The 27,359-nt window shown below is 35.2% G+C and overlaps 1 protein-coding gene across 4 annotated transcripts in view; it reads left to right on the top strand.

The window, feature by feature from the left end:
- Positions 1-27,359, top strand: part of LRP1B (LDL receptor related protein 1B) — a 1,824,397-nt gene that overhangs the window by 1,475,360 nt on the left and 321,678 nt on the right. For all 4 annotated transcript variants that reach the window (XM_070241833.1, XM_023622537.2, XM_023622536.2 and 1 more), the window contains 2 exons: positions 9,249-9,438; positions 12,689-12,893. In XM_070241833.1, coding sequence (XP_070097934.1) covers positions 9,249-9,438; positions 12,689-12,893 — 395 coding nt within the window. The remainder of the gene's footprint in view (positions 1-9,248; positions 9,439-12,688; positions 12,894-27,359) is intronic.

The raw sequence follows: 27,359 nt of genomic DNA, 5'->3' as shown, positions 1-27,359 counted from the left end.
TGCTTCTGTTAGTGGTGACACAAGATAGAGGTATTTGTTGAGATGTGTCTGAGTCTGTGTAAATTTCAGCTGAGCCTGGGGTTCAGGCTGAAACTCAGATCTTTAATGTTTTTAAACCTGAAAAAAATCCAACAAGACACAATGAGTAAGATTAAGAAAAAACAATACACTGTCACTTAAAAGCTTCAAGCTGTTTGAATTTGCTTCAATACTCCCTTAGGGCAAATTGTTCCTTTGTTTTGGGAAAACCAAGTAAATAGGTCTGTTTTGTTATGCAATGTAAAGCAAAGACTTTCTTCTAGCATGGAAATATTTGAGATGCTCTGATTCCAGGGAATTAAAACTGCTTTGAAGATGATAGTAAAAGCTTGTCTTTGTTAAAAATAAATTACACATCTGTAAACAATTTTGCTTTTGGAAAAAAATGTGTTTTAGTTCAGTAGGATTATGAGGACAAAGAGAGACTGGTATAGAGTTATTCCCCATTTAAACCTTTTGAATGTGTTGGGTCTCCTCTTGTTAGAGGGGTGAGTACTTGAAGTTAACGGATGGATCCACATTCGTGAAAGATAAGCTTCATTGCAAAACTTCAGGCACAAGTAGAGTCAAATTCAGGTGGTCAAGAATGGTGCAGTTTTATAGATATGTTCATTCATTGGAACCCACATCATGAGTGGCTACTGGGATTGGCATCTTCTTTCCATTTTATATCTATTTATTTTTGTACATAATAGAACTATTGATTTTGGTTTACTTATTTATTTATTGCCTGCCATCTTACTGAACTCTCTTGTTTTTCAGTGAATTCTCTATGTTTTCCATGTGTTTAGTTATAAAAAATATTTTTTTTCCAGCAGGATTGCTTCTTGTTTAAATTTTTAGACTATAATGTAGATTTTTAATTTGTTTAGTTTTTAGTAAGTTAGATTGGTGAAAAAAAAGTTGAGCTTTTTAATAGTTAAAGAATTTAAGAATATAAATATTCAGGGCAAAGCGGACAGGTAAAACCTATTGCTATGGTTTAGTTGTGATCAGAGTTGACACGTCAAATATTTGGGAGCCTGTCCTGGGCCCTTCCAAATCTGAATAGATATGTGATTGTTCAGGTCATACCCCGGCCAGTACCCTTTTTACCAAACCAGATTCGTTTTGCCCACTGCATGATTATGCCAATCACAGAGACAACAAATTTGCAAAGAGAAAGGGTTTAATCATGAGGCAGTCAAGCCAGGAGATGGGAGAACCAATCTCAAATCTGCTTCTCCGAAAAATGGGGATTAGGGATATTTACGGGATAAAGAGGCAGAGTGGTCCGAAGCGGATATGGAGGAAAGGAGAAGTAGGTAATTGATGATATGCACAAGCATAGTCAAGATTCATGGTGCTTCACAGGATGCATGTTCACAAATTGACGACGTTACCATGATCTAAGGCTGGAGTTTTCAGCTCCTTGATGTCAAAGGCTCACCTATGGGTCATCACACTGGCTCAGTTGATGAGGTGGTGGTTCTAACCAGCCTGAACTAGACAAGGAGTCAACTCTCAGTTCCCAAATAACTCAAGCACCTGTTACCATGGTGACCCAAGCATCAGAGCTGTTATCTGTAGGGTGGTTTTCAGTAATGCGTTATCTACTTTTGCAAACAGACAACTAACTGAGTAAAGTTAAAGCAAGTTGGCCCCCAGTTTCACCCTCTACTGGTGCATATCAGTGCTGGTGTAGGATTTGTGAACGGCCTTACATAATATGAGGAAATAAAAATGAAAGCCTATATCTGAAAGATATTTTAGATAATTATTTCGTTTTATTTATTAATGTGGAAAAAACACAGAAAGGACTCTAAATCTTCAAACCAGAGGGGTCATAATCTAATTTATAGTAAGCAATCTACCTTGGAATTGTCGACCAATTATGAGCTAGACTCTGATAGACTTAAACAAAAAGATGTTTATTTGGGGTTTGTTCGGACTGCAGCCCAGGAACCCAGATTCAAGTGCTCCTTAGTGCTACTTGAATCTGTGTTCCAGCCATTGAAGGGAGAGGGAAGATTGTACAGTCATGGCTAACAAAGATGAAGAAAAAAAAGGGAAAGAAATGTCTTTTAACAAATTCCAGTCTCAAAGCAGTCATGGTGGGGGTAAGAGTCTGTTGAAACAAGCTATTAAAACTTAGGAATGTAGGAGATGACCTTGACAGGCATGAGGTCTCTGTCCTGATAATCTTATCTTCCTTGAGAAGACTTGAAAATGCATTTCAGGCATCTAATGGGTTCACGAGTTCATGCTGAAGGAGGAATTTGTTCCTCTCCTTTTCACGTCTGCTGGGATCTATTTTAGTGTCTTAAAATAGATTCTGTTACCGTACAAAGGGCACAATCTGCTTGCCACAAGACAAAAGCCAATCGTCAAGAGGCAAGATGGTGGCAGAGAAATGACATTTTATTATAGCTTGCTAGCAAGAGGGAAGATGGCCAACTAATGTCCAAAAGAACCATCTTAAGGGGGGCACAGAATCTTGAAGCAGTTATATAAGCCAGTGGGTCATAGGGGAGGGGGTTAGGAATGTTGATCCTCTGGTGTTACAGACTGGAAGTAGCCACACCAGATCTTTCAGTTGTGATTGATGATGGCTATCAGCATAGACTCTCTGTTTGGGGGGTCATCACATTCCTAAGGAACTCAAAAGAACGAAGTTATCTTCTTATCGCAGCTGGGAGGTTAAATGCACCAGTAGGGGTCATAGAATCTACAGAACAGGTGGATCTCCTGAAGGGTGCAAATCCAGCCGGATTCGTTAGTCAGAAGTCATTCAAAGTTACAATGGGGTCTCTTTTCTACAATACAGCTTCCCTTATGTCAACCTTGTATTGAGTCAGTTTCAACTCCATCTTTTTACAATTCCACAGAATCTATTGCAATCTATTTACTAGTTAAATAGTTAGAAAAGGGAAAATCGTCCATCTAGTTAATCATTTATAAAATGATTTGTAAAAAAATTCATTTGTAATCATTTTAGTAAGGTAAATTCGAGAGAAATTAGCAGATATTTTAATTTCCTACAATATCTCCACTGGCTGGCAATTAAACCACATCCAAATACCTTAAAATGCTTTAAAATAACTTTGTATAATATTTCCCGTTATACATATATATAGAGAGAGAGAGACAGAGAGAGACAAAGTCTCTTTTGGATCTCACAGCAACCCTGTAGCTAGAGTCATAATAGAAACATCAGTATTTATTAAATTAGAACTTAACTTTACCCAATTCATTGATGCTTTTTTGTCCCATTATTTTATACATTTCCTTCAAGGTAGCTCCGGTTCTACTTTGACGGTTCATATACCATACAATTCACACATTTAAAGTGCACAATTTAATAGTTTTTAGATAGTCATGTAACCATCACCACCATCATTTTGAGAATATTTTTATCACCCTCCCCCCAAAATAAACCCATACCAATTAGTAGTCACTTCTTATTTCCCCCATGCTCCTTAACAATTAGCAACCACTAGTTTACATTCTGTCTTTAGGATGGGCTGTTCTAAACATTTAACGTAAAGGGATTTATAGAGTAAGTGGTCTTACGTGACTGGCTTCTTTCACTTTGTATAATATTTTCAAAGTTCATCCATGTTTTAGTTTATATCGATACTTCATTCTTTTTTATTGCTGAATGATATTGCATTGAATAGCTGTATCACCTTTTATTCATCCATTCATCAGTTGATTGTCATTTGGGCTGTTTCCGCTTTTGGCTATTATGAATAAAGCTGCTATGAATATGTGGATATATGTTTTCATTTCTCTTGAGTATAGATCCAGCAGTGGAATTGGTAGATCATATGATAACTATACGTTTAATATTTTGACAAACTGCCAGTCTCTTTTCTAAAGCAGCTGCATCATTTTACAGTGCCACCAGCAATGTATGAGGGTTACAATTTCTCCGCATCTTTGACAAAACTTATCTTTTTTTCATTGCAGTCATCATAGTGGATGCGAAGTATTTGCATTTCTCTGATGGCTAATAATATTGAGCATTTTTCATGTTGCTATCAGCCATTTGTATACCTTCATTGGAGAAATATCTATTCACATTTGTTGCCCATTTTTCCACTGGGTTATTTATTACTCTATTGTTGAGTTGTGAGAGTTCTTTATGTATTTGTGATACAAGTCCGTTATTGCATAAATAATTTGCAAATATTTTCTCCCAAAATCTCCGTAAGTTGGCTTTTTTTTTTCTTGAATAGGGTCTTTTGAAGCACAAAAGTTTTTAATTTCGATGAAGTCCAATTTATCTATTTTTTCTTTTACCATTTGTGCTTTTGGTGTCATGTCTAAAAAGGCTTTGCCTAACCTGATTTATAAAGATTTACTCGTCTGTTTTTTTCTAAGATTTTTATAGTTTACCTTCTACGTTTAGCTCTAAGATACATTTTGAGTATACCTGTGTGCGTGTGTGAGTATGGTATGAGGAAGGAATCCATCATTATTCTTTTGCATGTGGATATACAATCATTGCAAACAATTTGTTAAAAAGATTATTTTTTCCCCAGTGAATTTTTCTGGTACCTTGTTCAAAAATCAATTTACCGTAAATGCAGGGGTTTATTTTTGGACTATCAGTTCCATTCCGTTGATCTATATGTCTATACTTATGACAGTACCACACTATCTTGATTACTGTAACTTTGTAGTTTAAAATCAGGAAATATGAGTGCTCTAAATTTGTTCTTTTACAAGGTTGTTTTAGCTATTTTGGGTTGCTTGCATTTTCATATGGATTTTAAGATCAGTTTGTCAATTTCTTGGAAAAAGCTAGTTGGAATCTTATTGGGGATTACATTGGCTCTGTAGATCTATTTGGAAACTCTTGCCATCTTAATGACATTAAATCTTCCGATCCATAAACACGGTTACCTTTCCATTTTTTGTCTTTAATTTATTTCAATAATGTTTTATAATTTTCAGTGAACAAGTTTTAAGATTACAATTCTTTTCTTAAAATTTTTCCTAATTTTATTTGCATGCCTTTTATTTTTAATGCTTTTAAATGCTATTATAAATGGAACTGTCTTTTGAATTTCATTTTTTGATTGTTCGTTACTACTGTATAGACATACAAGTAATTTTTGTATGTCGCTCTTGTACCCTGCAAGCTGGCTGAATGCTTTCATAATTCTAGTAGTTTTCTAGTGAATTACTGAAGATTTTGTAGATATAAAAACATCTCGTCTGCAAAAAGAGATAGTTTTCCTTCTTCTTTTCCAATCTGGATGACTTTTCTTCCTTTTTTTTTAGCCCAGTTACCCTAACTAAACCTCTGATACAATGCCAAATAAAAAGGCAAGAGTGAACATCCTTGTCTTGTTCTTGTTATAGGGGGAAAGGTTTCATTTTTTCACCACTAGGTATAAAGTAAGCCTTGGGGTTTTTATAGATTCTTTTTATCAGTTTGAGGAAATTCCCTTCTATTCCTAGTCTTTTGAGTATATTTATGTTGAAAGCGTATTGGATGTTGTCAAATACAGTTGTAGCTCAACCACGTCAAGTTAGTGGCTCGTTGCAGTGAGGGAGACTGCACACCAGGAGAGCCGCAGGTTACCTCCCTCCCTCCCTCCCTCCTGAAAGGAAGAAAGAAAGGTTATTAGGGGATTTTTAGCGAAGAGTAGAGTTTAGGCAAAATTTAAGTAAATTAGTGTTTTGTTAGGCTTAAGGTAAAGCCTATGCGTACTCTGTAGAGTTCAACATCAGGTCTGGATTGTGAACTGGACTCAAGATTCTGTTTCTCTGGAAACAACAAAGTTAAGACAGACATGGAATGCTGTATCCAGAAACTTCTTATTTTAAGCTCTGTTCCTGGGTTGGAAATCGAGCCTGCTTCTCTGTGTCTTTAGATACTCGAGAAAAGATTGAGATGCTTCATACTACTGACATAGTTTCAAATGGCAAAGTTTCTGATACTCTGTGCCTTTAGAAACAAGCCAGTAAGAGAATAATACACTTTCAACAAGGGAGGCCATTATGACACTTTACAGTTATAGTGTGTCCTTGAGATAAATATTATTTCCTGTTAACTTTGAAAAAGGATTTATCTGTGACTATTATTCCACCCAGATGAATGGCAATGTTTTGTACATGTGGCTCCCTTCCAAGAACATCCTTCACTGTTTTTCCCATTTTGTAAGCTCTTATCCTGCCTTTAGAAAACTGTGCAGACAGGATTGAGCTGTTGTCCCTTCTTCAGTAAGACAACCGGTGAGATGAAGTGTGTTGTCTATGAAGTTCTTTGGGTAGCTGTCAGAGTAGTGGTCAGTGTCACTGTGCCAGGCTGGTAGGATCAGTTTCCCCACTCGTTGATGTGGAAACTAGAATTCAGGAAATTAGATATAGCCATGATTCTGAGTTATTTGCCTGCCTTGTATTTTTTGATGAGTCAATTTCCTCTCCTTACTTCTACAGAAACACATCTGTATCTCATCCATGCTTAGCCAAAACCAATTCCCTGCTCAAAGGGAAGTGAGATTAAAGGTGACGCTCTCTCTCTTTTTTTTTTTTTTTTCCCCAAGTGCATAGGGTGAGGAAATGGTATTTTTATTGGCTATGCATCAAACTTTCAGTATAATTCTTTTGCTGGAGCTGAAGGTATGGGGCTGCTGAAATAGAACTGTTAGAGTTATTTTCTTAATTATGCCTATTCTATCACCCTTGAATTTCAAAGGTGTTTAACTCTGTGTTGATTTACTCTGTTCAATATTTCAGAACTGGTTGACTGGATAGATAGGCATTTTACTTTGATTTTCAAACTATATAATTATCTGCCAGGACCAGGAACTCCAAGTTCTTATTCTACCTCTTCAACTGGTTTAGGAGCCTCAGTGTTCACAGACATACACACATGCCACATGATCCCACGTTCTATTAAGTCATCATAGAATAGACATGAATCTTATCTTATCTCAATTGAAATATTTTTCATGATCTTAAAATTTGATATATGTCTTTAATTGGCTATTTGTTAATGACAAATACAATTTTTATAGGGAATTGAATATCTTTTTTTGAGAAAGAAATGTTACTGAAGTATTTTAAAAAGTAGCACCAGATTATGATTAAGTGTACTGTCAGGTTATCATCTATTGCAAAAATAAAATAAAAGAGATTGTACCTGGACAGTGAGATATATTATGTACTCTAGTAACCAGGGAACTGTGTCAACATAGAAAAGAAGAACCTGGTTCATCTCGATGGTGTTACCAAGTGGTTTCTTCTTTATTTGGCAGGAAAAGGTGGCCATGAGGAAGATCTGTCAATGTCAGTAGAAAGGGAAGGTGCAGAATGAGGATGGATTAATGATTCTGACTTGCTTGCAGCTTTTCAGAGCTATGCCATTTCTCATTCTATTTGTGAATGATGAAGGAGTGTAATGTTGCTTATACTACTAATAGAGTTAACTTCATTTCTAAAATGATTTCAAAGTGTAAAAGTGGAATGGATGATTTATTAATAACTGAAACACCTTAATCAACTTTCCACCTACTTACCTCAAATAGAAAAGACCTTGTGATTCATATAAAAAGAGTTTAATAGATTTTATTATGACCATGTTTTATAATTTTTCTTCCATAAACTCTAGCCGGGGTTTCCATACTAATCACCCAGATTAATTTCTCGTAAATTGTTTTGTTGATTGTGTGAGAGGAGGCTACTCATGGTAAATTACTAGTTATACAATTCACCCAGAGTCAGACAAGTTGAAACTAATGAATCATTTGTTTGGTCCCAGCTTGGTGTGGATTGAGAATAAGTGATAGAGGCTATAAACCCATCTATAACTAGTGGTGCTAAGGATTACAGACTCTTGGAAGCGGGTGAACCTGTGTTCAAAATCTTGCTTTAACACTGTTGGTTCTGTGACCATGGGTTTCAGTTTCCTTCTTAGGAAAAGAACAGTAAAGCAAACTTCCCAGAGTAGATTTACACATAAAATAAAGTGCTGTATGCAAAGCAATTAGCATGATTCCTAGCCGAAAGACAGTGCCCCATAAATGGTAGCTATTAATTCTGTTACTAGTGGATTTTTCTCTGTTGAGTGTAGAAAAAGAAACAAATGACAGAAATTTAATCACTTTAAAGAAATCTAGTTCAAAATGTGTTAATATTGTTTTGCATTCTCACTAAACCAGGTGACCACCAAACTAAATATGTACCCATCTTAAACATGAAAATAATCCTTTCCATTTACCTATTTTCTGAAGAGCTGAAGATTTCCTTTCAGAGTTTCCCTGAGAGAAAAACAGTAGAAAGACTCTGCCTGTTATAATGTTAATTTCTTACTATGACTGCCAAAGCTATATATATTCTTTCTTAAATTAAACACGCTAAGAGTAACTCTGAGGAAAACAGATAACATGAAGGAAAAATGATATAATTTGGTTATGTTTAAAGATTTACTCAAAGAAGCTCTGTGAAAAATAAAACAGCTACTCTATGTTATCCTACTGATTGGGAACACAATTTTAAGAAATAATTACTCTTGTTTTTCACATTGTCACTTTTATGTATTAGAATCTATGTACTGCCATTTATCTTTTTCTGACAATATTTAAAGCATGACTTAACTGGTAATTAATTGTATTTTCTTTTGTTTTTATATCACATTACTTGAATAGAATCAAAGAACTCACTGCATTAACTTATTAAAACATTCTCTTCCATTGTTTGATAGTTGCAATTGTGGAGTTGGATTTTGGCTTTTTGATATTCTTGTTGTAGTTTTTGATGTGTTTGCTTTTTCTTGAAGTTTCCAAATATAGTATCAAGAGAAGTCATTATGATTGTACCTAAATTGTATCTCTGACATCTTTAAATTGTTGCACACTGGATACTTTTTGAAAATTACTTATTAAGATATGAAAGTAAAAGAGAGCCACCATTTTCCTAAATAAAAGGCAATTACTTAATTGAGGTTTTTTTTTGGATGAGAAGATTCAGTCTTTAATGACATGTTTTTGTAAAAAATATTCCCGTGAGCAGTTCACAGGTCAGTTTTGCTGAGTGTAATCAGCTATCAATTGTAGGCATCACAATTATTATATTTTTATTTTAGAGAGTTTGTTAAGAAATGATTGATAAAATAAAATTTAGATATATGTATATATGTTAAATGCTTTTTGTGTCCAGAAGCCAAATCTGTTGTAGAAGAAAGCGTAAATTTATTCTTTTCTTTCCCCCATCAGATGTGGGTTCTGTTGAAGGTCTTGCCTATCACAGAGCCTGGGATACACTGTACTGGACCAGCTCCACTACCTCATCCATCACCAGACACACAGTGGACCAGACCCGGCCTGGAGCGTTTGACAGGGAAGCGGTCATTGCCATGTCAGAGGATGACCATCCACATGTGCTAGCCCTGGATGAATGCCAAAAGTAAGAAACATTGCATCTTTATTTCTTCATTATAATTATAAGTCAAACACTATCAAAGTTATGCTAATTTTAAAAAGAATTAACTTTTAAAAAAAGATTTCCTTTGAAGTTCTCTGTTCACAATTCATAAAGCTATTTTTTATAAGAGCATTGTAAACATGAATAATTAAAATCTGGACTCTTTAAATGCCAGGTATCACCTCCATGAGAGTTCCACGAGAGTAAAAGCAAATTTAAATAATGAAAGAGAAAATAGAGACAACACTGTGCTGTAAAAGGTATAGGAAGAAGACCCTAATGCATAGCTGAGTGAAATAATACATTCAAAAAAAAAAAAAAAACTATTTGCATGTATTGAAACCTAAAAGGTGCTTCTGTAATTTAAATAATTTTACAACCAAGGGTCTCTCCAATTGAAATACACAGAAAACAAACAACAACAAATCTTTATGTGAAGCTATATTTTCGACATTAGATACTTGACAACAATCTAAGTAGCCTGAATCTGTTGGATAATATATTGTGCAGGCATTCATAATAATATTTATGAAGAACTCATGACAAGAGGAAATGCTCAGGCTATAGAGGGAAAGAAACAAAACAAATTAGAAAAAAGTCATGTCTCGAGGATGCCATAAAGAAGGCAATTATATGAAAACTAAAGAACAAAGTTCAAGTTAAGTAGAAAAAATATGTCTTTGGAGTTCCACTCTCAAACAATATGGTAAGAATATTTTTTAACTACTAGAAAGTCCTTTTATTCTTAAATAAAACAAGTAAACAAAAGCGAGACCAATGTGGCTTTCACTGAGCAGAAATAGAAGAGCTCTTTTTAGGTGTGATGAAGAAAAATTAAAGAATGAAAAACAATTATTGATAAACACTGACTCTGACCACTTGAGAGAAGGGAGTGCATAAATCACTTAGTGTGAGAATAGCTAAATCTGGACACTTTTATAGAGCTAGGAATAAGATTAGACTTAATTCACTTAACTGAACATTTTCCTCAAGACTGTGAAGGTTGAGAGATGCAGGATGAGAGCAGGCTGACTCCTCACACAGCTCTGATGACAGCTCAGATGGACACAGGCCTTTGGATGCCTGAGCAGAGTTAGTTTTCCTCACACCACTGCTCCTCACTATTTAGTTTGTTGTTGAATCAGCTATACTGACCTTGACCGTTCACCAGAAGAATCTTAGGATAATAATAAATGTCCTATAGTTGATCAAAGAAATTTATATATCAATTTTCAAATAAACATCAGGGAGATAACTGATGATATTATATCTAATTCATTTTAATTGATAAGTGCTTTATCCTATAATTATTTATTCCATAGGCCAAAAGTATACTTTCATGTTGCATATGGTGAACTGGAAATTAGAATTACACACCAAAATGTTTTAATTGAAAATTATATGTAAAGTTTAAAGTATAAAAAATATTTTTATCATTATACATAACAATGACATCTTCAAATCACTTTAGTATATTAGTTGATTAACAGAAATTTTAAAATAAAATCTTTAACTCTAGATGAAAATTAGACTACTTGAATTCAAAACACAGCTTGGTTACCATAACTTTAATTGCTCGAGCTCTCTGGCCTCTGTTTTCCCATCTGTGAAATGAAAGGTGAAATTAAAAGAACACTAATACCTCAGAAATTCTATAATTCTAAAGCCAGCAATCTAGGAAAATATTGCAGATAAATAGTTTGTGTATTGTGTACATTATACTATATGCATAACTTTTAAATGTTTTAACTAAATTAAGTCACAGTGTGTGGCTAAAACTATTGCATAATTTAAGTATGCCATTTTTTTTTTTGCAAATTTACTCATTCATAGGGCAACATATTTTTGACACTTGTTCACTTTGACACTTGTTCCATAGAATAGGTAAAATTGCTGTGAAATGTTTTAACAAAGAGCAAGATGGCCCAGTTTGCCTCAGTTGGTGGGGGTTATTTTTTAAATTAGCAAATAGAAAGATTTTTTTTGTGAGCTTGAATATTTCTCGTAATAAGTTTTTGCATAATACTCAAAAAACACGTATTGAATAATTTTGTTGGTTATAATCCTACATTGCCTTTAAATGATTATACATAGGAATGATATATGCAATCTTACTGTAAAGGTGAAATATTATTTCCAATAGTGTTTCATGGTCAGTATTTCTTAAGCATATTTTTTCCAATATTTAAAACAGTCTGCTTCTCAGCCTCCTGCTCTGTCCCCCTCCTTCCCTTCTTTTCCTCCTTCCTTTTCCCTCACTCCCTTTTTTGCTCCCTTCATTTTTCCTTTCTTCCCTTCTTTCTTCCTTCCTTTCTTCCTTCCTTTCTTCCTCCCTTCCTTCCTCCCTCCCTTTCATCCTAAGCAGGAACAAGCCATCTTCAAATAAACTCTTAGGGACAGTCCTATAGACAACAGAAGAGAAAGAAGAGCTGTTTCAGTAAAAGTAGAGCTTGGAGACTGAAATCCTACAGCCTCTCCACTCCTCCAGCGACCTGTAAGGGCTTCTGTACAATCCTAGGGCTTCCTTAAAGAATAGTTTCACAAACGCTGATTTAAAGCATTCTATAAAATCTTTAAGTAACAGATATTATGTTCAAGGAATTGAGAGCAACCCCTGAAATTCCAGAAACAACGTTGTAATTTACAGAAAAATCACACTGACAAAGAGAGGAGAGAAAAAAAGACATTAAAGAACTATAGAAGTTTGGTAATTGCATTTCTCTAAAATACATACAAAGCAGACATGTAGAATTTAAAAAGCAAACCTAGAAAGAGAGGGAGCTTTTGATTTTCACCAACCGAAGAAGAGAAATATAGTTAGGTTAGGAATGATGTCCAAAATGGTCATATTCGATCTGCTGACACGTGATATTAATAAGTTAATGTATATTTGTAGTTCATAGGAAATTTAAGATAACTATTTTGTCTCTGATTAAAATAAATCCTCATTTTGCATCAAACTGACTCAATTTAGTTAAATTATGTGAGAAAATGCAAAGGATAATTGTTTTTCAGAAATAGTTTCCAGGTTTCATTTAAGAAACTGGGAAAAATATACGTGCAAATACAATATGCATGTCTCCTCTTATTTCCTGGACTTTCTTAAGGGTCATAGACTACTAGATAAACAATTTTGCTTCTTTTTAAATAGCTTGACATTGTCCTATTTTTACTAATGTTTTTACTGTTAATGGAAATTTTAATTTATTATCACAATTTTCACTTCAATTAGTTTAATGTTTTGGACCAACTGGAATGAACAGCATCCAAGTATCATGAGAGCTACTCTGACTGGAAAAAATGCTCAAATGGTGGTCAGTACAGACATACTCACTCCAAATGGACTCACCATTGACCATCGTGCAGAGAAGTTGTATTTCTCAGACGGCAGCCTAGGAAAAATTGAAAGGTGTGAATATGATGGATCCCAGAGACATGTAAGTTAACTCAGAATTTCTTGATTGTAGATCTAAACATTGATACATTTGAAAAATCTGTGCTTTATACTTGCCTAAAATATGCATATCAAGGGATTTCAAAATAGCTAATTGTTTGAACTAGTCCAATGAGTAATCTATTCAGTGAAAAAGAAAACTGTGGATAATATTTTGAAAACTTTCTTCAAGTCCTTTTGCTACAGTAGAGACAACGCAACTCGTAAAGTTTATTCTGGAGAAACAGTTAACTGTTTTTTTTCTAGTTATTAATTGAACTGGAATTGTCAGAGTTATTTGCATAAGCTTCATTCTTATTTATAGTTTTTAAAATGTGAAATGAAATTGGTTACTTCCCCTAGGATAAAAAAACATTAGAAAAGAATGAAATGATCCTCTGCCTGTGTTTGTGTCCTCAAAGCAAGCTCAGAAGCTTTGAAGAAGGAAGAATGGGATTCCTTTCAGTCAGGCCCCTTCTCAGTCTCTTTTTTCTGGGTTCCAAATAAAATGTTAGTAGGAGAGTCTTTATGCTGCCCCGAGAGAATGCATACAGCAGGGATTTAGGGCCTATAAAATGATAATAGTGCAGTTCCCTCCTGGGCAACTAGGAGAACTCGGGGTTCAGAGGGTAAGATCTGGGTGCTTACACCACTGGAGAAATCTTCACCCCCCCCTCCACCCCCACCCCAGTGTATGCCTGAAGAACAAAATGATGCTGAGGCTCTTTGCTCCTCCAGTGCATTTCTTGAAGGGCCAGATAGTAAATATTTGAAGCTTCTTGGGCCATATTGTCTCTCTCACAGCTACAGTGCCTTATAGTGCTAAAGTAGACATAAAGATTATGTAAATGAGTAGGTGTGGCAATATTTCAATAAAAATTTGTTTACAGAAACAGGCAACCAACCAGCAGGCCATAGTTTGCTAACACCTAATCTATACTGTTAAGTACACTGTTTAAATTCAATTGAATATATACTTATACATATATCTACATATATATCTATATGTTATATATATTATATACATTATAATATACATAGATATAGATATTTTATTATATACAGATATTTATTATATATATAGATATTTATCCTAGGGCAATTAACTAAATGTATATATATCTGCATATATGTATATACTTACATAAACATATTATGGATATGTAGGTAGAGGGGTGTGTGTGTGTGTGTGTGTGAGTTTCCTGAAGAAGGAAGAAGTGCATTGATTTATATTCCACTACAAGCACTTCCTCTCACTGTGGAGTGGCTACTTTGAGTAGCAGTGACGTAGGACAGTTGAGTGCTTAAGGAACGTTGAAAAAATGGGCTAAGCCTTGATGAGTTCAGTTTGTGCTGAAGGCCATAACTCTGATCAGAGAGTCCTATGTCGAAATTCTTGATCTATTTTTTCTAATTAAGACCTTGTGACCTTAGGCAAATTATTTAATTTTTATAAATTTTAGTTTTCTGATATGCAAATTCTCTACCTAACATTTAGGGTTATTATGAGGATATGGTACAAAAGTAAGTGCCTCAGAATACAGCAAAGAAGTTCTCAATGAGCCTAGTGGATAATGCTTTTGAAAAGTTAGTCAGGTAAATCATTATCCTGGATGTGGTAGTATTTTCTATTGCATCCTGATGTGGAAAATGATCCTATAACTCCTTGTAACAACCCTTTATCCACTTCAGCTTATTTTTTATATACCTGCTTTTCTCTTCCCCACTCAATCTATTCTTATGTATGGCAACTATAGCTACTATAGCTGGTCCAGTAATTAGATATCTCTAATACAATTTAAAGGATTTGTTTTGACATTTGAAAAAATATGCCCAGTTATGATTCCACCTCTCCATTTCCCATCCCTGTCCAAACGTGGATAATTTCTGCCTGGCTATAGTTAACAATGCTGTATTGTATATTTGAAGTTGTAAAGAGGGTCTATTTTTAAAATTCTCATCACTGAAATAAAAGATTGTAACTATGTGAGGTGATGGATGTCTTAACTAACTTTATTGTGGTAATCATTTTGCAATATTTGCATGTATCAAAACATTACATTGTACACTTTAAACTTACACTATAACAAATGTTATGTCAATTATATTTCAGTAAAGCTTGGAAAAAAGGTTTCTCTCCTGTAGAAATGCAAATGAAGAGAACATTATTTTAAAGGTTATGGTTTTATTCTCCCTTAAGACATTTGCCGACTTTGTCTCAAACACTGAAATATTTCTTTCATGGGTGATGATATAACCCATCCCTCAGTAGTACATAATACTCATTTTCCATTCCCGTCAATCTTGTGTTTCATGACTCTGTTATGTTCGTTACATAAAAGTACGTCTATGGGCCCAAAGCTTTCTCACTATGTTGCTAGTTGTCAGGATTCTGTGTTTGCTATGTCATAGTGTCCACGGTCAGTATCATGAATTTACCACTAACATATACTCTTTGCATTATCCACTGTTTCCTATATTTTAGTCATGATTTTACTAGAACATTAAGTTGTTTCTGAATTCCATTTTTTATTGACCTGAATTTCTGAATGCTTATACTTTCAGTTGCCTATTTTAGCGATCAATCAGTTGTTTATATAATCTATCACTAAGATAACTATAGAACTTTGAAACTGAAAGTGTAATTGAGGAGCTATGTTGTCTCCTATTATCTTTAGGAAAGTTTACAGATGCAATCTGGCTTATCTTTAAAGATTTAAAAGGAAGATATTTTTCTTGGAAAAAAGAAATACTATTTATTCTGAAAAAATATTCTGTGGATATGGCATAATGTTATAGAAGTCTCAGAAACTCTAAAAACTCTTCTGTTGTCTGATCAGTGTTGAGAAAGTGAACCAATTTTTCTAATAGCCTATCCATTTGGGACTTTTGCACCCCCAGTTTTATCTTTTTAATTAACTTACATGTACAAATGTGTGACCAATATTAATTCTCAATTTGATTTGAACCTGTCCAGTTAAGCTGGAGTCCTGGAAATCAAAGGATGCCTTTTGGAGCAGATTTCTTCTTAAATCCTCACAGAAGCTAAGGGCTCCTTATCTGAAACATTCACGTGTAGCCAATTGAGTTCATTCTAATCTTCAGTTGTTCTCTTTGTGCCAGACCCTTTCTTGTGTTGGTGTCTGTGTGTGTGCTTCCTATTATATCCATTCCTCACTCCTATTTTGTTCCCCTTGGGCAGTCATAGTGATGGAATTGATATAAATGCATTTGATTTGTATGTATGTTTTTCAAATAGGTCAGCAAACCAACATAACGAATTTCACTTTTACATTTTGGAATGCACTGTACAAGGCACTGCAGAAATATGTAACAGGGTAAAACCATGGAGTTCAAAAGAATGCTATTTAGGAAGTAGAAAGTTTACTTATGAAGGTTTAAAGATTCTGTGAAAGACTTAAAATACCATGAAATATAAGAAGAGATGTAAAACATTGTTCAACATATAAAGTCAAAAAGCACTGAGATAGTGCAATATAAAGGAATGGCCATAGAAGTAATAATTTCACAAAGGAACATTTCCTTGACATAGTTGTGTTTTTTCTGACTTTGGATGAAGCAAATGATAGTAGAGAGCAATTGCAAAAATAGAGAGATCAGATATAACCAGGAAAGTTGATAGATTGGAGAGAGGCTAGAAATTACAATCTGAAATATTTGAGAGTATGTCTTCTTTAATGAAAAAGAAACAACCTATCCTTCAGTTAATTGATAAAGTTTAGAGAGATTCTTGTAAATCTAGGTATTGTGAGCCTACAACTTAGTACAACGCCATTGCTTTCACAAAGTGTGTTTGAAGAGTGTGTCTTCTCTTGAATAACCAGAGGAATTAAGCTGTGGTCAAGCACCTTTTTGAAACTATGCTTTAAGCGAAGTCTGATAGGCTTAATTACTGCATTACATCTTAAAGCCTTTAACTGCTCATGTACCTTACAAATCTTCAGAATGGACCACAGTATGTGGTTTTATTCTTATCAGAAAACCATTTTTTTTAAACAGGGTATGCTATGGGCTTAAGTGTTTGTAGAAGTTTGAAAAATACTAATATACTATTTACAAGTCACTTTCTGTAGGAATATTATAGAACCCATTACTAATCAATAGATCAAGAAAAGAGATCTTTTCAAACATCAAAAAAGATAGAAAAAACTAGTGTTTTTGAAAATACATTTCACTTTTCTGTTTTAGTAATCTTCTAATATTTAGCTTAACAAATCCATTCATAGGTTTAACTTATTCTATCAAACTCAGAGTTAGGTTCAATTTTTCTATTTTATCTTAGAGTGAGGTCACAATAAAATACAAGTACATACATTTTAAACCTGACTTGTATTGATGAAAGTATAATAATTGTCTGGGTTTTTCTAATTTTAAATACCGCATTAACTGGTGTGGTGGTCCTACCTATAAATTTACTGAAGAAAGCATTCTCTGTTTAGCAATGCAGGCATACCTCATTTTATTGTGCTTTGTTTTATCACACTTCACATGTACTGCGCTTTTTACAAAGTGAAAGTTTGTGGCAAGCCTGTATCAAGCAGGTCTATTGGCGCCATTTTTCCAACAGTATTTGCTCACTTCAAGTCTCTCTGTCACATTTTGGTAGTTCTTACAATGTTTCAAACTTCTTCATGATTATTATATTTATTATTGTGATCTGTGATCAGTGATGTTTGATGTTAATATTGTAATTGTTTTGGGGTGCCAAGAACCACATCCATATAAGACAGCAAACAATCCATAAATGTTTTATGTGTTCTGACAGTTCCACCAACTGGCTGTTCCCCTGTCTCTCTCCCTTTCCTTGGGCCTCTATTCCCTGAGACATGACAATACTGAAATTAGGTCAGTTAACAATCCTACAATGGCCCCTAAGTGTTCAAGTGAAAGGAAGAGTGACATGTTTCTCACTTTAAATTAAAAGCTAGAAATGATTAAGCCAAGTGGGGAAGAACTGTCAGACGCCAAGATAGGCCAAAAGCTAGACCTCTTGTGCCAAACAATTAGCCAAGTTGTGAATGCAAAAGAAAAGTTCTTGAAGGAAATTAAAAGTGCTACTCCAGTGAACATATGAATGCTAAGGAAGTTAAACAGACTTATTGCTGATATGGAGAAAGTTTAGCGGCCTGGATAGAAGATCAGACTAGCCACAAAATTTCCTGAAGCCAAAGCCTAATCCAGAGCAAGGCCCTAACTCTCTTCAGTTCTATGGAGGCTGAGTTGGGTGAGGAAGCTGCAGAAGAAGGTGGAAGCTAGCAGAGTTTTGTTCATGAGGTTTAAGGAAAGAAGCCGTCTCCAAGACATGAAAGTGCAAGGTGAAGCAGCAAGTGCTGATGTAGAAGCTGCAGCAAGTTATCCAGAAGATCTGGCTAAGATCATTAATGAACGTAGTTACACTAAACAACAGATTTTCAATGTAGGTGAAACAGCCTTGTATTGGAAGAAGATGCCATCTAGGACTTTCATAGCTAGAGAGGAGAAGTCATTGCCTGGCTTCAAAACTTCAGAGGATAAGCTGACTGTCTTGTTAGGGCCTAATGCAGCTGTTGACTCTAAGTTGAAGCCAATGCTCATTTGCCATTCTGAAAATCCTCGGACCCTTAAGAACTAGACTAAATCTACTCTGCCTGTGCTCTATAAATGGAACAACAAAGCCTAGAAGACAGGACATCTGTTTACAACATGGTTTACTGAATATTTTAAGTCCACTCTTGGGACCTACTGCTCAGAAAAAAGATTCCTTTCAAAATATTACAACTCACTGACAATGTATCTGGTCACACAAGAGCTCTGATGAGATTAACGCTATTTTCATGCCTGCTAAGACAGCATCCATTCTGAAGCCCATGGATCAAGGAGTAATTTTGATTTTCAAGTCTTATTATTTAAGAAATACATTTTATAAGGCTATTGCTGCCAGGGATGATGATTCCTCTGATAAATCTGGGCAAAGTAAATTGAAAACCTTCTGGAAAGGATTCACCATTCTAGATGCCATTAAGAACATTCATGATTCATGGAAAGAGATCAAAATATAAACATTAACAAGAGTTTGGGAGAAGCTGATTCCAACTCTCATTAATAACTTTGAGGAGCTCAAGACTTCAGTGGAGGAGGTAACTGCCAATGTGGTAGAAACAGTAAGAGACCTAGGATATGATGTGCATCCTGAAGAGGTGACTGAATTGCTGCAATTTCATGATAAAACTTTTAACGGATGAGGAGTTGCTTCTTTTTTTTTTTCTTTCTCAAGATTGGCACCTGAGCTAACAACTGTTGCTAATCTTTTTTTTTTTCCTTCTGCTTTTTCTTCCCAAATCCCCCCAGTATATAGTTGTATGTTTTAGTTGTGGGTCCTTCTGGTTGTAGCACACGGGACTCCATCTCAACGTGGCCTGATGAATGGTGCCATGTCGGCGCCCAGGATCCAAACCGGGGAAACCTTGGGCCACAGTAGCGGAGCGCGTGAACTTAACCACTCGGTCCCCAAGGAGTTGCTTCTTATGGATAACCACAGAAAGCGGTTTCTTGACATGGAATCTACTCCTGGTGAAGATGCTGTGAAGATTGTTGAAATGACAACGGATTTGGAGTATTACATAAACTTAGTTGATAAAACAGTGATTTGAGGCAGGATTTGAGAAGATTGACTCTAATTTTGAAACAAGTTCTACTTTGGGTAAAATGGTATCAAACAGCACTGCATGCTACAAAGAAATCGTTTGTGAAAGCAAGAGTCAATCGATGCGGCAAACTTCATTGTTGTCTTATTTTAAGAAATTGACGCGGTCACCCCGACCTTCAGCAACCACTACCCTGATCAGTCAGGAGCCATGAACATCTAGGCAAGACGCTCCACCAGCAAAAAGCTTACGACTCACTGAAGGCTCAGATGATGGTCAGCATTTTTTAGCAATAAAGTATTTTTTAATTAGGCATGTACATTGTGTTTTTAGACATAATGATATTGCACATTTAATAGACTGAGTATAGTGTAAACATAACTTTTGTATGCAGTGGGAAACCAAAAACTTCATGTGACTCACTTTATTGTGATGCTCGCTTTATTGTGGTGATCTGGAACCGAACCTGCAATAACTCCAAGGCATGCCCATATACAGTTGAATACTCTTGAGTGATCTAGTTATTAGGGCAAAGAAAAAAAAACAGACAATAATTTCATTCTGTTTCATTTTTATTTCTGTTCTGTATCTGTCATTTCTGTTGTTCCAGTAGCTGAGACAGTAACTAATGTTGACAGGGGCTAAGACAGCGTGATTATAGCCTTTCTCCCTGCAGTCACCCTGTAAGTGTTAATCATTTCTTGGAAGGCTTCTGCTACCTGAGTGACACAAACTCTTCGAAAAGAGATGTTGTTTATGTTCCTAGAAATTGCAATTGCTGATGTTTCTTATTTCTGACATTCTCTTAGAAACTTTGTCCAAAGTTTTTTTCAGAGTATATTCCCTAAGTCCCAAGACTTATCTTTAGGATGAGAAGGATATAGGATGCAGAATAAACTGTCTCCTAGATAAGCACACTCTCATGACATGAACTCTTTTGAGTAACAAATAGGAAAAATGTCTTTTTTAAAAAACTAATTTTAATTATAAGATCAATCTCAAGGATATTCAATATCCTACTTTTTTATGGCAGCAAATATTTCATTTCTGCTTATAGGATCCATTATTTAATTCCATAAATGAATCAAGAAGTCTATCTCTCTCTCTATCTATCTATCTAATCTGTATACGTCTATGCTACCTACTTTTTTTCGATAACATAGTTTTAATTATGCTATGAAACCTGCAGGGGACTGAAACTTACTGAATAGGTTTTAATACTCAGAAAACTGAATTTTATGACGACATAAGTTTGAATTGCTTAGTCAGGTCAAAACCATATTCTGTCACCAAAGAAAAGGCCTTGTGGTTTCTATTTTTAAAAGATGTAAAATATTTGAATTTAACAATTTAAATTTTTTATTTAGAAGTCAACTTCAGCATGAGCAGTCACTAAAATTTCAGCAAAGTGAAAATGTTTCTACCGTTAACTGGAACAATCCAATGTTACCTCACAGAGAAGGAAGCTGAGCTTCAAATAGTCTACATTAATTTCTGATGTTCTTATGCCTAACGCCAACTATCATTCCCAACTCTCTATTAGAGCCAATGTCCCTTTTTAAAATTAAAGTTCTGTAACATCCCTATTCCTATTGTCAAATGAAATTTTATATCTATCTCTATAGATAGCTTTTCAAAACTCAATTTAGTGCCTGAATTATAATATAAGGGAATATATAACATAATTTATAATAAAAATAGGGCATATTCTCATATGTAGACACACACAAATAAGGAAGAAATCATGAGGAAGGGATCAGATGTTTTCACTTATGCATAGAATCACTAAGAATGTGGCAACTATGAAGGCAGACTCCTCAGGCGTGTTGTACTGGCTACTCAAATACTGAGAGTAGTGCTGCCTTGGGCGATGTGATTTTTGAAATTGGTGATGTGGTCTTCATAATGTTCTAAACTAAATGATGTAAAGTCATCCCTCAGTTTATGTAGATGCTGTATTCCTTGAAAAACAATGTGTATAGTAAAGCTCTGTGAAACAATACTTTTGTATATGTATAAAATGGAGTTAAATTCTAGATTCAGATAATTATAAATAGTTTTCACCTTTGTGACTATCTTGTAAGACGTTTGAACCTTGGGCTGAGTCTCAGACTGTTCATTGTACTGAACTGCCCTATGTGTTGCAGGACATACAGATTCCTGGTCCCTGATCACTGAATTTTCTAATCAACTCTGCCCACCCCCACCCCACAATCAAGCACAACAACACCACCAAAATTTTCTAAAACTCACCGAAGGAATGGGACTGCCTCCATTGAGCATCACTAAGTTGGCTAAATGTTTAAATGAATTGTGAAGAAAGGTCTCCCTATAGTAAGTGATCTTTCTACTCTATCTCAAATGCCTCAAACACGTGGGATGCTGGGCCAATTAACAGCTAGATGGACCATAGACAAGAAGTTGACTGGCTGTTTGTCGGCAGAAGAGCCTGTGGACTTTAGTTCCAACAGATGGGCCATATAAGGAACTGACTGTGTCCATTGCCTGTTACATAACAGGCATTCTAATCAGGTGTACTGCAAATAAGCCCATCCTGAAGGGCTGCTGAAAACTCAGGTGTTTTATTGCCTTTGACGCTTCCCTGAATTCAAGAGGCACCATTCAATAATCAGATTATTATATCCAATATTGACTTCAGTATATTTTAAGTGTCCTTGGACATGGATAATTATTCAAATTACAATTGAAATTAATAACTTTCTGTTATTTTAATAATCTTAATAACTTTGTAATCTTTAAGAATAGTAACTAAAGAGAAATGTGATTAAAAAATAAATGACAATAGAATTCTATGTATCCATTAAAAATGATGACATGAAAATATATTTATTCCATGGAGAGATTTAGTATTTCTTAAGTTAAAAAAAACAAAAAATAGAGTCAACAAATTAATACACTGTCACCCAGATTAGATCTTTTGAGATCTTCCTGGTTCTTGGTATGATGAATGATTTTTGGTTGAGCATAAACATTGTTGTTTTATTGTACGAAATTCTGCATCTTATTTAAGCCTCTTAACTGGCTTTCTCTGACCTCACTCTGACAAAGGAAGGTGAGGGCTCCTGCTCGTTACTGACAGGTTGAAGTAGAAGCCCAGGGACCCCACTCAGCCTCTGTTGACACCTGAGGCAGGACTGGGACTCCTGTTTGCTTCTGGATGAGGAGGGGACTTCCAACTCCCCACCTGGTCTCCACTGTCACCACTGTGGGGGTGGCCTCATTACCCCTGGATGATGGTGGAAGTCTTGATTCTCCCCTGGGCTTCTTCTCACATGACTCTAGCAGGGAAGGAAAGGGCACCTCATCATTGCCAGGTGTGAGTGGCAGTCCGTGCTCCCCACTCGACCTTTGCTGGTGTGGGTGTGAGTGGGTTACAGTTTTTGATGTGGTGTTTGACTAGAGTAGAGCAGTTATTGTCTAAAAGTTTTCTGCATTGCTAGGCAGAAGCTGTCCTGGTCTTTTGGCTAGAGAGAGCAGGCTTTTATTGTTGTTGTTGGCTTTTTGTCTGTGCATATTGACATTTCCAGGTTGCCAGCTTATTCAGTTCCAAGTCTGGGATATATGAGGCAAAAATAAAACCCAAGGAACTCATCATTACGTCCTATCTCAGTCCCAAGTCTCTGGCTGGGCTGCCTTCTTCTTTCCGCCTCTCTGTCTTTTTATGTTCATTTTATATATAATTTGCAGGATTTTTGGTTGTATTTGGTAAGAGGAATAGAGAAAATTATGGCTAATCTGTCTTCCCGGAAGCAGAAGTCAGTGTGCTTAGAGATTTTTAGAAACTCAGTATAGAAAAAAGGAAATGCCTCATATTTATTGTTTTATAAAATGCTTTTAAAAACATAAACTATGCTCCACAAGTCTCTAGAACACCAGAATGTCTGTCTAGGCATTGCCAATGAATTAAAATTGAGATAAAATTTATTAAATCACACATAATGTGGCATGACTTACTGGAGCCCAAAGATATCGAAACACTAGTCCTCCACCTAAGAGAAAAAAAGCTTGTGGAAATAAAGATGGTGGATTATGTTATCTAAATTTTATCATCTGTAACTATGATGTATACATGTTATCACAGAGTGAATACAATAAAGTTCATGTGATGATATGACAGTGTCAAACACAGGTACCTGAGTGAGAATAAGAAAAGAGTGGAAAGAAATCTGAAATTGGCGTTTGATGAAATTGTTTTAATTCCTGGCTCTGATTCTAAAAGAATGTATGATCTTCAGCAATTAACTTAATCTTTTTGAATCTCAGGTTCTACATTTTGAGCTAGGTTCAAAATTATCTTCCAACCCTAACCTCGTATAATTCTACCATTGGTTGTGTGGAACAGCCACTGGTTAGATACTTTTACACATTAGTGTGCATAATAGGATGATGCCACATCTTGGTTATTTTAATCATGAAGACAGTCTTAGTAGCAAAATAGAACAAGAAGCAGTATGAAGTGGCAAAAATTGATAAGGTTAGGTTGTGGAGATAGACATGGATTTGAAACTTGGATCCTTGTCATATTGTGTAATAAACATGGGCATTTTCTGAAATTTTCTGTGCCTTAGTTTCTTCTGTAAAGTAGAACTAATAGTTTATGCCCCATAGGGTGTATTTTGAGGAGTTAAAGTAACTGTTGTATGTAACCTCGTACCTGACAGTAGCCAGCCCTGGTGATCTAGTGGTTAAGATCTGGCACTACCACCACCATGGCCAGGTTTGCTTCCCGGTCAGGGAACCACACCACTCGTCTGTCAGTTGTCATGCTGAGGTGTTGCTGTGATGCTGAAAACTATGGTGCTATTTCAAATTACCAGCATGGTGGACATGTTTCAGCAGAGCTTTCTGACTAAGATGGAATAGGAAGAAGGACTTGGCTCCCCACTTCTGAAAAGTTAGCCATGAAAACCCTATGAATAGCACTGGAGAATTGTCTAATATAGCACCAGAAGAATTGACTGACAGCACTAACTACAAAACTGACGATAGTTAGCAATAAATGCTAAATCTTGTAAAACTCACCTTGAACAGTGCAAGTTAAAAAATAAACCAAATGTAAAATTTTGTAACTGCATGTACTATACACGTAAATATTTGCATGAACATGAATTATATCAATTAGAATAAAACATAAATTGCTTCCTTGCCTCTGCCATGGGATTACTAGCATCTGAAGAAAGAGAATTTGCTTTTCATCTTTGTTTCTCCAAAAGCAAGTAGGCTGAAGTCTGGCGCATTGCCGTGTTCAGCAAATATTTGCTGAAGCAATGAGTAAATGGATGAATAAACTAAAAGATAAATTATAAAAATATTTCCCTGAATAAAATGAAAAAGTAAACAATTTAAAAAAAGAAAAAAAAGACCAAAATCAAGCTTAGCTATTTTGAAGACCTCGGCCATCCAAAGTAATTTTCTGAAGTCTGTACAACTGATAGTCCGATTTGGTCAGATAAGAATGTTATTGCAGTAGGGTTAATGTTTATTTCTAACATAATCTCTTTGATTTAAATCCACATACATTTCAGTGATGGTTCAGGTTGGTTAGTCGTGCAAATTAAAGTGTTATCGAAGCTGGAGTCTCTAAAAGAGATGTGTTCCTGGAGAAGAATAATGGTCAGCAGCCAGGGCACCTAGTATCTTCACCTGGAAAATAACCTGTGTGCCTTCAGAGTGTGATGCTGATACTGGTGGATTGATTTAATATTTCTTGGAAGCTTTCAATTTGTTAGGCATCAGACAGAATTTTCAAAATATCTGCAGCCGCCTGTCCCACCTGCCTCATTGGAGAAATTCATATACAAAGATGAAAAGAAGATATAGGTAAGGACAGCCATTCTGTGTGCACACACACACACATACATATAAATTAGTGTATTTCTTTCAAATTAATTTACTTGCAAGCTGGACAGAAGGATAAGCACACAAAAAAGTTTAAAAAATATTTTCTTTGGTGAAGTGAATCAGTAGATAAGGGAAAAAGTAGGAGATTGAAAAGTTTCATATTTAAATTCAGGAAATTCTCAATTAACTAACCTAAATTTTTCTCTTCTCTGAATTCCTGATTAATTTTTATATTGTTCTCTAGCTGATTTGAATGTATTTCTTATTATGTTCACATGCACAAAAATTAACATGAATTTATTTAAGCTTGAGACAATATCTTGAATTTTCTTTCTGTGTTTAACTCTTGAAAACATTTAGAATGTTAGCAAACCAATTAAAATTAGCTAATTATTATTTCAGCTACTTAAAAATCATTTAAACTAGTTTACAATAAAAGCTCAGGTAAAGTATGACTGTAAATAAATAATGAAAGCATGCATTTATTCCTGAGCTTCCCAGCAGCCAAGCCACTAAGGGAAACCTATCTAGTTATACAGTACTTTGATTCAGTAGAAGGAAACAAAACTGTTTAGCAGGAAAAATAGTTTCTGTGGCCCTAAGATTTCAAAGGTTATTGTAACAAGATCTTTTAATTACATGAGGAGTTTTGAGAATATATAAACGCTAATGGAAATCAAAATGCTAAGTAATTTCCATTAGGATATGCTAACAAATAAATCATCAAAAGAAATATGGTTGGCCATCAACCTATAAAATACATTTAATAATCTTCAATTAGGTTGTTAAATTACTCAAAGGACAAGCTAATATTTAAAGCTAAATGAAGTTAGTAAGATACATGAGCTAAGTTATTGCATAATTATTACAGATAAAGAAAGAAAAATGGAGAGAAAATGTAAATTTTAACTAAAGGTATATCTTAGAGGGATGGGAAACTAAATAGTTATACACATGAAAGGAGGAACTGTTAAAAACAAGCAGTACTGCACTCTCTTAGGCTATTATGTCCATCAAGATTCAAACAGAATCCGCCGACCACTAAGGTAGCAGCTGCAAATTTGTACAATTAGTAATTTATCCTGCTAAGATGATAATTCCAGACATGGAGGGCCAATGTGTCCAGGTATTTATTTCCAGGATTAGAAGGTGGAGATGAGCACAAGTGGAGGAAGAGGCGTAAATCACCTTGCGTGGCTTTATAGGCAACCTCACAAAGCTGAGCCTAATCCAGTGAGCACACCATCTTCCTCTGAGGCTACTGAGTGTCAGGGACACTAAAAGACTTGTTAGTTGAATGAAAAGTAAATGTCCCAAGATTATACTGCCTTGGGCAGGAAAAAAGAGCATACTTGTCCTAATTTGTCAATGATACATTAGAAGAGGTGGAATAATTTTTAAGCATCAGATGTACAGAATCCCCTGGGGAGCTTTTGTGTGATACTGCTGCTTGAGCCCCACCCAAGAATAGTTTAAATCAGAATGCCTGCATGAGGCATTGGTCTCAACTTTAAACTTCCCAATTGATTTTTAGGCATTGTCAAAATTAGGATTCACCATTATAAGCTACAATAAACATAAAGGAAAGCTCACTCAAGGTGTAATCAAATGTATACTATATGAAAATGTCTTCTTTTTTCTTTTAAATCACAATTTGGGTCTCTCTCACCTGATTCAGAATTTCTGGGAGAGTATGAATCCTGATCATCTTGGTCTTCACCATGCCTAGCACATTCTCCTCAAAATATGGGACTCTTATCACTGATATCAAGTGGGACACAGAAACAGCATCAGTTTAAAGTTGGTGACATTGTATGAAAAGTCATTCTATTCTTAATGATTTTCAATCTTCTGATTGATTTAGAAAGATTAAGTAGTATTTAGAAAGATTAAGTAGTACTAGTATTAAGATTAAGTTAAGTACTAGTGTTGCTAGTAAGTATTTAACACCCCTGAGACACTTA

The sequence above is a fragment of the Equus caballus genome, chromosome 18, assembly GCF_041296265.1.
Source record: "Equus caballus isolate H_3958 breed thoroughbred chromosome 18, TB-T2T, whole genome shotgun sequence".
NCBI classification, from domain to species: Eukaryota; Metazoa; Chordata; class Mammalia; order Perissodactyla; family Equidae; genus Equus; species Equus caballus.
This window is presented reverse-complemented; position numbering and strand designations above follow the sequence as displayed.